Below are 14588 nucleotides of genomic sequence, written 5' to 3'. Positions count from 1 at the left end.
CCGCTCTGTTGCTCAACCTACTTGCAGCCTCTCCTCCTCGGCCATCACCACATGCCCGGGAAGCCGGGGCCGCCCCAGGACCCGCTGGCGGGCGGCCGCCTCTCCTTCAGCCCCAGGCCGCCGCTAGGGCGCCGGGCGAGCGGGAGGCTCCCCCATTGCCGCCCGCCCGCCCGCCGGCCACCCGCCGGGGCCCCGGCTCGGCCCGTCGCCCGCGCCGCCGCTCCGCGAGGAGGGCGAGCCAGTCTCTGCCGCGGCCGCTTCGCCCCTCGCCCGCCCGCAGCCGCAGCCGCAGCCGCTGCGCCGCCGCTTCCTCCTCCCCTTTCCTCTTTTTCCTTCTCCTCCTTCGCTTCGTCGGGAGCCGAGCTTGGCAAACCAGCACCTGCTGCTGGAGATCACCGAGAACTGAAACAGGAAACCCCGAGCCCAGGGGAAAACCCGGGAGGCGTGGAGAGGGGTGAGGGGAGCTGCTGGAACCTGTCGGGCTCGACCGGGCCACGGCGGCCGCCCGAGGTCCCCGCGCCGCCTCGCCTCGCGCCCAGCCCGGGGGTCCCGACCTCCCCGCCCCGCTCCCCACTGCCCGGGCCGGGCGGGCGCCCCTCGGCTCGGTTACGCCTCCCGCACCCGGCAATAACACGGATCATTCCCTGGGCAGCCAAGGGAATCGCTGTCTTCCTTTCCCCGTGCTTGTTTGCTTATTATCAGGATTCCGTAATGAGGGGGAAAAAACCACACCTGGCATTAGCAAGACCAATAAGGGAATTTATGAATAAACAAATGAAGCTGTTGGGATTTCACCCAGGGGAAGGACTTCTTGCAGTAAGGGAACTGGCCCTGTTGGAAGTGGCAACATGTCAAAATGGAGGCGAAAGCCAGGTTGAATCCAGATCTCTTTCCGGAGGTTGGGAGGAGACAGCACGGAGGTGGGAGTTGCAAGTGTGAAAGAGCTGAGCGCATCGGGCCTTTCTACTTCTGCGGAAAGTCCAACATCCAGCACAGCCTAGGCCAGCGTTTCAGCAATGTTCAAATCGTCTCACTCACCTGCCCGTGGAATTGTCTTCTGACGCCTCACTCCTAGCCTTGGGCAGGATGCTTGTACTTTTAGAGGGAGAGGGGATTGTGCCCCTCCCAGGAGCCACAGACCTGGCAGCTGCTTTAAGTGCCTTATCTCATTTAAGTGTCACCACAGCCGACTGAGTTAGGTGTTATAATCCTCTTTTTCCTACAGAAGACTGAGATTAGAAAAATTTCCCGAAATGACCCTCCTTGCATAGGAGGAATCCAGGTCCGTCTGCATTGGAAGCACATATTTGTTTCAGGGGACCTTGAATCACACTTTTGATCACACTCTTCACCTTTTATCAAAATTATTTCTTGCCTCTCTGAATTGTTTTCAATAGGGGCATACTTGCTTTAAGCCTGGGTTCTGCTGAATCTGATTGGGCTGCTTAATGGTCGTGATATCTGTGATGCTTACTGGGGTTCACACTTTCCACTTTCTCTATTTAAAAAAAAACAAACCTGTTTTTATGGCTCAGTTGAGCAGCACAGATGCCTCCACCTCTTTGGCCAGCATCTGTTACTCTTTAGCTATGGATGAAACGGGGTCCCAGCTGAGAGTATCCTGCTGGCTGGTGTTCATGGCACGGTGACACTGCAAGATGAAAGGAGAGCATCTCACTGAGTCTGCTTTCCGCTACAGTAGGCCAAGTGTTGGGGCCTAGTAACTGAAATAGTAGACCAGTAGGCTTCTTTGGGGGCATATGTGAGCCTGTGATCTATATTTTTAGTACCGCCTTAGGAAGTTTGGCAACCTGCTCTCTGCAGCCAGGTCAGTTTGAATTGGCAGTAAGGGAGGGATGCTCGGGAAAGCATTCCATGTTCTCTGAGCCAGCTTCAGAAGTCTCTTGAGCAGTATTAGGGAGTGGCAGGGACTTAGAAAGAGGCTGGCTAGCTGACAACAGTCAGTGACGGCATCTGTGACATGATTTTAGTGATGCCAGGAAGTTCCCCTACTCCACAATAATACCACCCACATAGTCTATCTTACTTCCCTCAATTGACTCAACTGAGTTCCACTCAATATTGATTTAGCATGATTGTGTACTATATTAGGTACTTTGGAGGTGAAGATAAGAAGAAGTATTAAAATAGACAACATTTAGTGAATGTTCATTATGTTCCAGGCAGGATTCTGAGCACTTTGGTATATTCTTTCACACAGCACCCACAAAACCCCTATGAGGGAATAACTACCACTGTTTCCATTTCACAAATGAGAAAACTGAGACCAAGGTTAAGGTCAGTAAAAAACAGTACAAAGATTAAAACACAGGCAGTTTAACTCTATGGTTCAGGACTCATTATGTGAGTGATACAGTAACTACCCTTAGTTACATTACTATGTAGTTGGGAGATAAAAACATGAAAGTTAAGACAATTTTTAAGCGTTAAATATGCGTCATGGGTAATAAAGGCAATGAAGGTACAGAAGACAGAGGAATCACTTTAGATTGGAATGGATGAAAAGATAGGGTTTCCAAAGGGGGAGATTAAACTGGATAATGAAGATGGATAGTATTTTGATAAGCAGAGAGGATAAGGAAGGGCATATGAGTGAAACAGCGTAAGCAAAAATAGAATGCCAGGGAAATCTGAAATATAGGGATAAAAAGAGCTGGAAAGGAAAAGTAGGACCGAATTACACAGAGATTTACAAATGAGAGAGATGGGGAGAGAGACAGACAGAGTTTGAGCTCATGTTGCCTTTATACACAGAGGAATCTGTGAAGGGTTTTGAACAGAAGGTAACATGGAGAACATTTCTAATTTAGTAAAATCAATATTGTATTGGTTATTGGATGGTTTGGAAAGGGGAAGGATTGATGTAGGGAAACAAATTTGAAGGTCAGAATGGGAGAACAGACGGGAATGAAGAAATCATGAGGGAAGGAATGAAAGAACCAGTTAATGAGACATTGTGACAAAAATCACTGAGACTTTGTAAATGGTTGGATACACTTAATGGAGACTAACCTAAGAAAAAAGGAGAAGTCCAAAATGACTTAGGAGTATGAATATGAAACCTGTAATAGCTTTGACTGGAAAAAAGGGAAGTCTGGGGATATAGGAACTACTATTTTGAGCAAATGTTTAGAGGAGTTTGGTTTTAGGCATGCGTTTGTGGTAATAGTGGGGATATGCTTGGGGAAGTGTTTCACAGCTTTATCTAGAAAAGGCAAAAAGTTGGGTTAATGAGGCTTTTATTTGCTACTGAGAGAATAAGTATGAACATTTTATATGGTCACAATTATAACAATAACCAACCATGGTGTACATCTTAAGTAAACCAGAGTTCAAAGAATATTTCAATCCTTCTGTGGCTCTGAGATAAATAAACTTTAGGGAATTCTTCTTCTTTACTCCAAGTTCTATTTACTTGAAAGGAAAATAAGATATATAGGAAAGAAATTTCATGGCTTCGGAGAATGTTAGATTGATGAAAGAAAACTTAAGAGATCATTGAACCTGACCACAATTTTCAGTTTGCAAATGGTGAAACTGAGGATCAAATTTTGAATGTCTGATATTAAAACTTCAAAAATAAGCATTAGGCAAATATGGCACATTTGCTAATTATCAATTCTGGATAGCCCATTTGTATTTTATAAAAGCAGCCTGGACCTTGAATTGTGAATTTGAATTGCATATAAGTAAAGAATTTGAGAGGCTATGGATCCATAATAGGCAAAGACTTGGGACAGCCTCACTAATTAAAAGCAAATACTTTGGAAAGAGCAGGTTGGAGGCAAAAGGTGGGAGGAAGAATGGTTGCAACAGCAGAACTTCTTTAAAATGTAGCTCCTAGATAGACTACCTCACACGGAGATTCATATTTGACCCGAAAAAGACAGTTTCAGGTGCCTATCACACCTTACTTGGCTGCCTCATCTTCCAGATGCCCAGTCACCTTGTCTAAGACCTCTAGGAGCTTCAAAAGTGATGGCCCACAGGTCACCTTCAGGTTCAAAACTGGTTCACACCCCTGAAAACTACTTCTAGTTCTATCTGGAGCTTTACTAGTGGTGCCCTTAGGAACATTCTTATCCCCTGCTACACGTGGGGATGAGAATTATTTTCTTTGTTCTCACATCTCCTGCTTTATCAGTTATGCCAAAACACTTACCTTAGTTGAAGTGATGTCACTAGACCATAAGATGCATCTTCTTTTGTGCAGCACTTGATTTCCTCTGATTGAAGAGCTTCATATATCCAGGTGAATACTGTGAATTTTCATATACAGTTTCTTTTATGTCTTTCAGAGAAGTTCTGGTTAATTCCAACAACCCATGATGTATAACGCTTCCTTAGTATTATTACTCTAAACGGCCACTTCCCAAGCACATAATCTGTGTGAGAGGGACACAGAAGGATAAAACACTTCTTTTCTATGTACTACAGTGACTGGTTAGAGTTTCTTTTTAATACTGAGTTCTTAGGGAAAGGAAACTAGAGGGTACGAGATATGGGCTGTTGGCCAATCCCACAACTTCTCTCTTTTGATGAGTTACCGCGGGATTCAATATCAGCAGCATGACTCTTGTTTTTAGCACGCAGGAAGTCAGACAGCAAGATTTTCAATATGCTTGTGTCATCCAGTTACATGATTATTCTACCTGAGCTGGGCAGTGTGGTTGCACTCATTTCACCATATTTGACCAACATAGGAATTTTGAAATAAAAAAAAAAACACTTAAGAAATACTCCTAAGGTGACATTTTGCCATCTTGACAAGGACTACACCTGTCATTGCAGTTCATCCTGCCCAAAAGTTTTAAAATTGCTATTTCGACATGGATTTTCAAATGTGCCAAAAACATCCTCATCACCTCTGCAAGCATCTGTTGTTTGAGAAGGAAGTAGGCATGTAGAATTACAAATGTACAAAAGTGAAAGAGTTGGAAACAGAATTATGGGATTTCCAGCTTAGAGTACATCTTATGTTAAAAGGCTAAATCACAAGACTACTAATTGCAGCATTACTTGCAAAGTCAAAAAAATTAGGACCAACTTAAATGTACATTAATAGGAAACTATTCAAATAAGTTGTAATGTTGCCATATATTAGGGTGCCAGTCACCTGTGAAAGAGAGTGAAGTGGCCCTATGTGTACGGAATAAATTTCAAGACCTTTGTTTATTGGGACAGTAAGGTAAAAACCAGTGTATATAGAATGCTATCGTTTGTGTGAAAGACAAAGAATATCTCTGTGTTTGCTTATATAAGCACATGACATCTCTGGGAGGAAGCATAAGAAACTACTGAGTGTTATCTTGGACAAGGAAACTGGATGAGTTGGAAGAAAGGAAGGAAGAGAGATTCACTTTTTACTCTACACTCAACAATGGCTTTTGAATTCTGAATTGGGTACTTGAATTAGCTATTCGAAAAAAAATTTTAAGTTTGCATTTATTGGTGATGTGTACTACCCCAGGGAAGATCCCCTGGAGAAGGGCATGACAACCCACTTCAGTATTCTTGCCTGGAGAATCTCATGGACAGAGGAGCTTGGTGGGCTACAGTCCACAGGGTCTCACAGAGCTGGACATGACTGAAGCAACTTAGCGCACACATTACTATTCACGTCATTCTATTTGATTCTATAAATAAACAGATATTATTTTTTTCAAATAGATGAAAAGGAAGATAAAGAGAAGAGGAAGTTGAGGGAGTCCTGTGAGTTGCACGTGTGGAGTCTGGGGCTTCCCAGGAGAGGGGAAGATTCTTATGATCATGTGGACGGGGAGATCCCATAATTGCTAAAAGATTCCCAGACAGTGTTAATAGCACTGATCATTTTTTTTTAAAACAATGTAATTGTCAAAAGCTCCAAACTCAGATTCTGTGAAGATTTCTGATAGAAATTGCTTTAACTAAGGGAAGTTCTCATCAACAGATGCAGGAGAAATTCCTATAAGCTGTAGATATTGTAAATCAGGAGTAGGCCTGGGCAGATGAAGCACATTTTTTTTTTCCCATGATACTCATTACTTAGCATTGTATTTGCTTATTCATTTTACTATGTATCTCCACATCAGAATGTAAGCTCCACAAAAGCAGGAAGTCTGTCTGTTCTGTTTGCTGCAATGTCTTCAGTGCTCCTGTGCCTGGTGTATAGAAGGCACTTGGGTTGGTTCTAGACTGTTGGAACTGGAAACCATACACTCAGTGACTCTCTAGCTTGTGACTACTTATTTAGGCCTTAATCTGTTAGAAAGCAGTAAAGACATGGCCAGGAGAACAAAATTTTAGGGCTTCAGTATTTGAAAGAGTGGGGCTTCCCTGGTAGCTCAGCAGTAAAGAATTTGCCTGCCAATGCAGGGAGACATGGGTTCGATCCCTGGGTAGGAAAGATCCCTACCCAGTAGGGAGTAGGGAGTGGCAACAGTCTCCAGTATCCTTGCCTGGAGGATACCATGGACAGAAGAGCCTGTCGGGCTGCAGTCCAAGGGGTTGCAAAAGAGTTAGATACAACTTAGAGACTAAACAACAGCAACATCTGGAAGAGTGGGCAAAGCAGAATTCAAATCTCAGAGCAACTAGGAAATTAGAAAAATACTTAAAGCATGGAGGAACAAGGCAAGGAATCAACTACTGAAGTAGTGGAACAAGGTAGGGGCTTGGCTTGTAAAAGAGAGAGAGACAAGAAACATGACCAACCAGCAAACAAATGAAAACAAAGAAATTTCCCTAAAGAAACAAATAGCACAACAATAAAATAGAAGAGATGGCTGCATAATTAAGGGCTGCAGTTTACAGAAAGAACAGGACTATAAACAGAATAGCTTGCTGCTGAGTCACTGTACCACTGGAGAGTTGGGTGGCTGAAGTGGGAGTCACCTTGATTTAGAGTCTACATTGGCTTCAGAGTCTAGGATGGGGTGTGTGAACCTAGATGCTGGGGTCTGAGGGATACAGAGACAGTCACCCTAGGTGCCAACAAAGGTCTGCATAGTCAAAGCTATGGTTTTTCCAGTAGTCATGTACAGATGTGAGAGCTGGGCCATAAAGAAGACTGAGCGCTGAAAAACTGATGCTTTTGAACTGTGGTGTTGGAGAAGACTCTTGAGAGTCCCTTGGACTGCAAGGAGATCAAACCAGTCAATCCTAAAGGAAATCAACCCTAAATATCCATTGGAAGGACTGATGCTAAAGCTGAAACTCCAATGCTTTGGCCACCTAGCAGGAGGAGAAGGGGGATGAGGACAGAGGACAAGATGGTTGGATGGCATTATCAACTCAATGGACATGAGTTTGAGCAAACTCCAGGAGATAGTGAAGGACAGGGAAGCCTGGTATGGTCCATGGGGTCACAAAGAGTCAGACATGACTGAATAACTGAATAACAAGAAGAAGGAGGTTCCAGGTACTCCTGTCAAACCTTAGAGTAGAAATCAAGGAGACATTTACAATGTCAGCATTTTTTGTTTGAATGTAGATGTTCCAGGGGATAAATATCCCCTGAAGCCAGAGCATCCAGGACCCAGAAATGAGGAGTCCAGTCAGGTGGCTCGAGTCTTCTCATAAGCAAGTGCCACGGGCACAGGCAGGAGATTATCTAGGCTGAAGAGATAAACAGATTGGAGCTTATTGTTATTCAGTCAACAAGTTGTGTCTGACTCTTTGTGACCCCATGGACTACAGCACACCAGGCCTCCCTGTCCTTCACCATCTCCTAGAGTTTGCTCAAACTCATGTCCATTGAGTCGATGATGCCATCCAACCCTCTCATCCTCTGTCCTCTTCACCCTTCTCCTCCTGCCCCCAATCTTTCCCAGCATCAGAGTCTTTTCTAATGAGTCGGCTCCTTGAATCAGGTGGCCAAATTATTGGAGCTTCAGCTTCAGCATCAGTCCTTCCAATGAATATTCAGGGTTGATTTCCTTTAGGATTTGCTGGTTTGATTTCCTGCTGTCCAAGGGACTCTCAAGAGTCTTCTCAAGCACCACAGTTCAAAAGCAACAATTTTTTGGCACTCAAGCTTCTTTATGGCCCACCTCTCACTTCTGTACATGATGGGAGAAATATCAGCAACCTCAGATATGCAGATGATACTACCCTAATGGCAAAAAGCAAAGAGGAAGTAAAGATTGGAGCTATCTGCTGGCTTTTAATGGTTTTGGATACAGTATAGTCATTTATCTGTTTCTGTGTCTCATGACCCTTCCTTTGGTTCAAACATTTACCTAATTTGAAACAAAGTCAGTATTCCCCCGAAATGTTTCTCTAGCTCTTCAGTTATCACGTGATTTCCTCTGGTTTTTTTTTTTTTTTAGTTTTGTACACAGACCCCTGGTTTACTGAGAAGGTTTAGGCCTTCTGGGTCATTTTTACAAGCATCTATTTTAAAAAGTGAGCATTTTCTGTCTTTGGCAGTTCCTACTCTTTAATTGCAATCTTGCTTAGAGAAATTCAGGAAACTGTCACTTCATTTTTTAATTTTTGCTTACATATTTTTTCTCTCAGTAAATATTTTAATGAGAACTGAGGTCTGTAACATACATAGCAGTAACCTCCCTGGCCTAAGACTTTTGCTCCAGCTCAAGTCTGGGGCTGACAAACTACATTTAACTCGCATTTGAAGAGAAGGCCATTTTGAGTGTCACTCATCAGTATCCATTTTCACAGAAGATACCAATCTGGGGCCAGAGTCTCAATGTTAATACTTGCTCTTGGGGAAAAGTTCACATGGCAACACAAACACAGAAGCAATTTTGAAACATCTTATTGCTCTTTGATCAGGAGGGCCTTGGGATACCAATGGTTCTGTAAACACAACTTTGTCAAAATACAGTAGAACACAGAGAAAGGGAAGAGAAGGGTAGAAAGGCTGGCAGGGCTTGGCTCATATATAATTCAATCCTTAGATGTAGAGCCTCTTGAGCTGCTTGTAACTGTAAAAGGCAGCTAAATGCTCGACAAGCTTTGACAAGGACAACTTGTTTACTAGAAGACCCTATCCTGATGAAATGCATTACTGCTACTTTCTGTGTTTACTTTGCTAAAATGTGTGCTTGCAAGAATGTTTTAGTGTGTTGGTAGGATTGGAGCTAAACAATTATTTTTATTGTCTTGGTGGTCAATTCTTTATGTATAGAAGCAGGAGCTGGCATTTTCCATGACTTTTTTTTTTTAAAATATATGTAGCTGACCAATAGTGAAATTGAGACTCAAATACTTCAGCTGTATGGATCTTGAACAAGGGTTAATGGAGGCGGATTTCACTGGCTTTAATATCTAGTACCTTATAGTATCATTTTAAATTATAAAAAAAGTACATTTTTATGGTAGAAAGTTTTTGTTGTTTTGTTGTTGTTTAGTCACTAAGTTGTGTCCGATTCTTTTGCAACCCCAGGGACTGTAGCCCTCCAGGCTCCTCTGTCCATGGGATAACCCAGGCAAGAATACTGGAGTGAGTTGCCATTTCCTCCTCCAGGGGAATCTTCCTGACCAGGGATCGAACATTCATCTCCTGCATTAGCAGGTGGATTCTTTACCACTGAGCCACCAAAAGTTTTTTAAGACATATAAAAACATAAGGTTTCAAAGATACAAATCATCTTTCATCCCATCACCCAGATGTAACCAACCACCGTTTATAACTTTTTCTTCCATTACATACCTATATTCCACTGCCTCTCCTGATTTATTTTTTGAGTTCTGTCGTTGAAGTTGGAATCATAAAAGGCACAATCCATAATTTAAAAAACCAAGTATTTTCTCAGAAAGGTAAAACATACATTTGAAAAAAAATGTAGACAAAACACTAATTTAAATATGATTAAGTGCCAAACTTGCCCATGTTAAGGGCTCATTCAGTCAGCTGTGATCACCAGGATGCAGATCTCAAATAATTCTGTCTGCCTTAGCATTCATTCATTCAACACATGTTTATTGGACATTTACTGTATGCTGAGCACTGTTTGGTTGCACCCTACTTCCTAAAGCAGACTTAGAGAACCCCTAAGATGAAGGCCGTTGCTGGTTCCTTCAGTCTCCTGTGTTCACTGCCAACCCCTCCTCTTCTTCCGCTCACCCCTGCTCCCACTCGCTGCGCGGGATAACACAGCCCTGACATTTTGAAAACAATCAGTATATGCTGGCTCTAATTATAGGCACAGTCTCTGCCCTTGAGAACCGTATGGTCAAATGAGGGAGCTAAATGTCTAGTAAATCACATTAATAAGTTGGAGAAAACAATTTGAACACTAGACAGATCTTCACTATAGTAGGATCTACAACTATCGTTTAAACTGCTTCTCTCATTCCTGTCTCTTTCTGTAAAGCTGTTGTTGTTGTTTAGTCACAAAGTCACATCTGACTCTTTTGCGACCCCATGGACTGTAGCCCACCAGGTTCTTCTGTCCATGGGATTTCCCAGGCAAGATTACTGGAGTGAGTTGCCATTTCCTCCTCCAGGGGATCTTCTCAACCCAGGGATCAAACCCACGTCTCCTGCGTCTCCTGGGCTGGCAAATAGATTCTTTACCACTGAGCCACCAGGGAAGCCCTAGTACTTTCTGTAAAGTACTTGCCACTTAATACAGTGATGGTGACAGTCTCTGAAAAAGAAAATATTAAAAAGAGAAGTGTGTCTTTTATGGAAAAAAATTATTGATAACATTCAATTTTAGATACATTGATTTTGTCTTCTGGGAGAGCTTCTGGAACGTCCAGTTAGAGATGACAAGTGGGGTGAACAAATGCCTGCATAATTCACCCTGTGGCTTTAGCATCATCCTGGATTTTCCCCTTCCCTCACTTCCGCATTGAACCTAGAAGCCAATCCTTGTTGGTTCCACTTTCAAAATATATCTGTTAATCTGCTCTCTTTCTCCTCTCCCACCACCCTGATCCAAACCATCTCTCTGTATCTTGGTCTCTTCTTCCGTAAGCACTGATAGTGCTGACCTTATGGGCTTGTCATGAATCTCAAATCAGATAATTTCTGTAATGCACTCGGAATGCTGAAGGACAGACCAAAAAAGTAGAGAGGATCAAAGTTGTTTGAGGCCACAGAACCTAGAAGAAAAGTAATTATCAGAGGTTAAAAGATTGGGAACTTCCAACATGTGATGTTCCATTAGGGCATGTTTACATGAGAGTGGTGGAAAGAAAATTGAACAAGATTGTTCCATTCCATGTGTTAATTAGAATAATGTGTACAACAATGACCTATAATAAGGTTGAGTCAACTAGGTCTGTTGAGTCAAAACTTTCTGTATCAGGCCGTTTCATAGACGGCTGGTCAGCCTGTGAATTTGCTTCCTTTTGGTCAGCTGCCCAGCCTTGTTCAATTAGTGGGACCCAGAGAGGGTGTGACCAAACCACCATGGCTAGGGGCTGGCTGTCAGCAGGGACTCAAGAGGAAACAGTTTCCTTTAGAAGTGGCTCTGGATTCTGGGTGTGGCAGGTACCATAAATGACACTTACAGCTGAGAGGTGCAGTTATGCAGAGGAAAAGTAGGCGGTTTGCAGCCTGGTTTTTGAGTCCCAGCAATTCAGTTCCACTTTGAACCAGCTCTGTCTGTAATTAGAGCTAACATATACTGCATGTTTTCAACTAACTTCGAGCAAGTTAGTAAGTTTCTCTAATGCCCAACTGCTCCTTCATGAACTGGATATGCTCATAATTTCATAGATGCTTTCTTTGGAAAGGTCTATGTGAACTTCACCACCAGGTCCCAAATAACCTTTTTGCTTAGGAAGAGGGATGGTTTTAATTTGTTATTTACTGAAAATATTTTTAAGATACTATGTAAAGTAGCACTGCTCTTTGGGAATTGAACAAAGATACAATTCCCACCAAAGATTTTCTCATCTTTCAGATGTACAGGGAAAAGACATTCCTAAATGCTAATGAGAGATAATAGGGTAACACCAGCAAGCACGACTGACATCGATGATTTTATCTGCTAAGAAGTAGGATGAAATGGGGTAGAAGAGCTAATTAAGGCTCCTCTTCAAAGAAGCAGAATATTGTACTAAGGAACTCTGACAAACTAGTGTAAAGAGAATGAATAAAGTGAAGGAAAGTCCCGTGGAACAAAAGGTTGACCTAGGATTTCAAAGCTGTTCTCAGTGACTGTGAATGGGAATTACTTCCAGTCAGGCACCCTGAGGGGGTCATTTGAGGTGGAGAAAGGGCAGTTTGGAAGCCATAATGTGGTGTGAGGACTATAGGACAGGAAAGAGAGAGCAGTTAAATGCTAATTCACATCACATGTTAGTGCACAGCCATTGCCACCTGAAGAGTACATACTGGAATTCAAAGTGAGAACTCCCCGCTAAGAGCAAATGTTTTTGCAATGACTGCCAGCTGCCTTGTGGTGCTTGGGTTTCGATGTTTCCTTCTCTTTTAACCTAGAAGAAAACTGCCACCTACCTCAAACTACCACGTATAGCTGGAGTAATGAGTTCAATATTTAAAAATAAATAAAACAAAATAATCAGGATTCTGTCTTACACAATAGAATTTATTTTAAAATGTTTGGTATTTGATATCATAAGTCAAGAGCTGGACCATAGAGAAGGCTGAGCGCCAAAGAGTTGATGCTTTTGAACTGTGGTACAGGAGAAACTCTTGAGAGTCCCTTGGACAGCAAGAAGGTCAAACTAGTCAATCTAAAAGGAAATCAACCCTGAATATTCACTGGAATGACTGATGCTGAAGCTCCAATACTTTGGCCACCTGATGCAAAGAACTGACTCATTGGAAAAGACCCTGATGCTGGGAAAGATTGGAGGCAGGAGGAGAAGGGGACAACAGAGGGTGAGATGGTTGGATGGCATCACTGACTCGATGGACATGGACTTGAGCAAACTCCAGGAGATACTGAAGGACAGGAAACCTGGCTGCTACAGTCCTTGAAGCTGCAAAGAGTTGGGCATGACTGACTAAACAGCAACGATTTGATATCATCTCAAGAAGGGCTTGAAAACCAAGCTTGTAGGTGATAGAACCAGGCATCGCCTCCACCATCACGTTGCGGAAGTTTCCCAGTAAGATATCACTGTCTCTGTTCACAGGTTCAGACACTTGCCCTAATGCTGGCACTGCAGGTGGTCTGCAGTCACCATGCTCTGGAAAACAAATGCAGCTTCTGTCCCTGCTATTATTGCTCTTATACTTATTGTCAGTCTTGTCAGAATGGACTCTGAGCTTCCTCCTTCTTTGGTCCAGTTTCAAAATCGGAGGTGGCTGCATCCAGTCAGAGGAGTCTAGACCATGTGCCAGCAGCCTAGTTGTAAGGAAGGGTGGGCAAGTATCTGGAGCTTCTGTAGAGGGAGGTTGGTTCTGTCTCATAAGGTTTCTCATGTATAACAAAGAGGTTTAGATGCTGGGAACCAAAAACATTAAAAGTGTATGCAAGGTTTGTCGTCTAAGAATTCTTGGTTTTGGTTACAACCTTTTGATTTAGATAGTACAAGATATTTTAGCATACCATGCTCAGCCTTCTAGACATTTCCTTTTAGCTTATAGTTCTTGTTGGCAATTCCTGAGAAATGCCAAAGAAAGTGAAGGCAAGACTAATTCATTAGACCTTTTACCAAAGTAATTTTTTTCCACTGTGAGATATTATGTAAACTTTTGCTTAGTTCAAAATTTTGAACATTTGCTAGCATTAAAAATTAGGATGTGTTAGTTTTTACACAAAAATAGTTACGAATATATTGAATAATCACCCATAAAAATAATGAATAGGTTAAAAGAAAAAGTTATGGATTAATAAGACACTTTCTTACTTAAGATATTCCATGATTAGGTAGCATTATATGTTGGAAATCATCATCATTAGGGAAGGAGTATCACACTTTATATATTATAAAATATATAAATATTTTATATATTTTTAGATTTATTTTAGATTTCTATTCAGACCTCTGACAGTGTATACATACAGAAAAAAGATTTAGTCTCCTTTTGTCACCAGTGGAATATTTTCTGTATTTTCACCAGACTGTAAATAACAAGCTTTCTCATCAAAGCTATTTAACATTCATTTCACAATTGATTAGCAATGCCAGTCATGATGCAGATGCATACCACATGTAAATATTTCTAATATCTATGGTCCCTGTATATCTTTCCCCAACTCCTAGTGTAGCTAATTTAGAAGTTATGAAATTTATAAGCCAGATGGGAATTAGATCATCCTCAGAAGCCTGAGAGATTTCGCCCATATGTTTTTGGTTGTTCCATAGAGAGATCACATTTTCCCAAGTGATGCTGAAGGGATGAGTGGCTTGTCGTTGGTGCTTACTCAGTTCTTTGTCTTTCCTGTGAGTCATTATTGTTTTCTAGCTAGAAGCTGTGGCCAGCCTCTCTTTGAGTGTGCCATTTTCATTCATTTGGAAACTAAAGAGCTGTGCTTTGCATCACGTCCTCACTGTCAGCAAAGCCAGCTCTGCTGGATTAAAATGCAGTGATGCATTAGCAGTTAGTGCAAAGGGCTGCAGGCTGTCTATCTGAGCCAAGCAGCCATACCGAGCACATGGAAGGCCCTGTTCAGAAGCGGTCAGGGCTGGAT

At 42.3% G+C, this 14588-nt stretch overlaps 1 protein-coding gene across 2 annotated transcripts in view; it reads right to left on the bottom strand.

Annotated features, from left to right (window-relative positions):
* The window catches only part of ZC3H12C (zinc finger CCCH-type containing 12C), a 65767-nt gene extending 61313 nt beyond the window's left edge, over positions 1–4454 (bottom strand). The window contains exons 1-2 of one of the 2 annotated variants that reach the window (XM_081543506.1): positions 4184–4454; positions 1519–1651 (exon numbers count right to left, since the gene is read on the bottom strand). Coding sequence is in view for 1 of the 2 variants with exons in the window: in XM_081543501.1 (XP_081399627.1) it covers positions 22–45 (24 nt within the window). In the remaining variant the exon portion in view is untranslated. Of the gene's footprint in view, positions 1–21; positions 283–1518; positions 1652–4183 lie in introns of those variants that run through there. The other variant, XM_081543501.1, reaches the window with a different exon arrangement.
* Between the last annotated feature and the right edge of the window lie 10134 nt (positions 4455–14588).

The sequence above is a fragment of the Giraffa tippelskirchi genome, chromosome 11 (genome assembly GCF_054371585.1).
Source record: "Giraffa tippelskirchi isolate mGirTip1 chromosome 11, T2T-mGirTip1v1.2.pri, whole genome shotgun sequence".
Lineage (NCBI taxonomy): Eukaryota > Metazoa > Chordata > Mammalia > Artiodactyla > Giraffidae > Giraffa > Giraffa tippelskirchi.
Note: the sequence above shows the minus strand (reverse complement) of the source record. Positions and strands in the feature narration are given on the sequence as shown.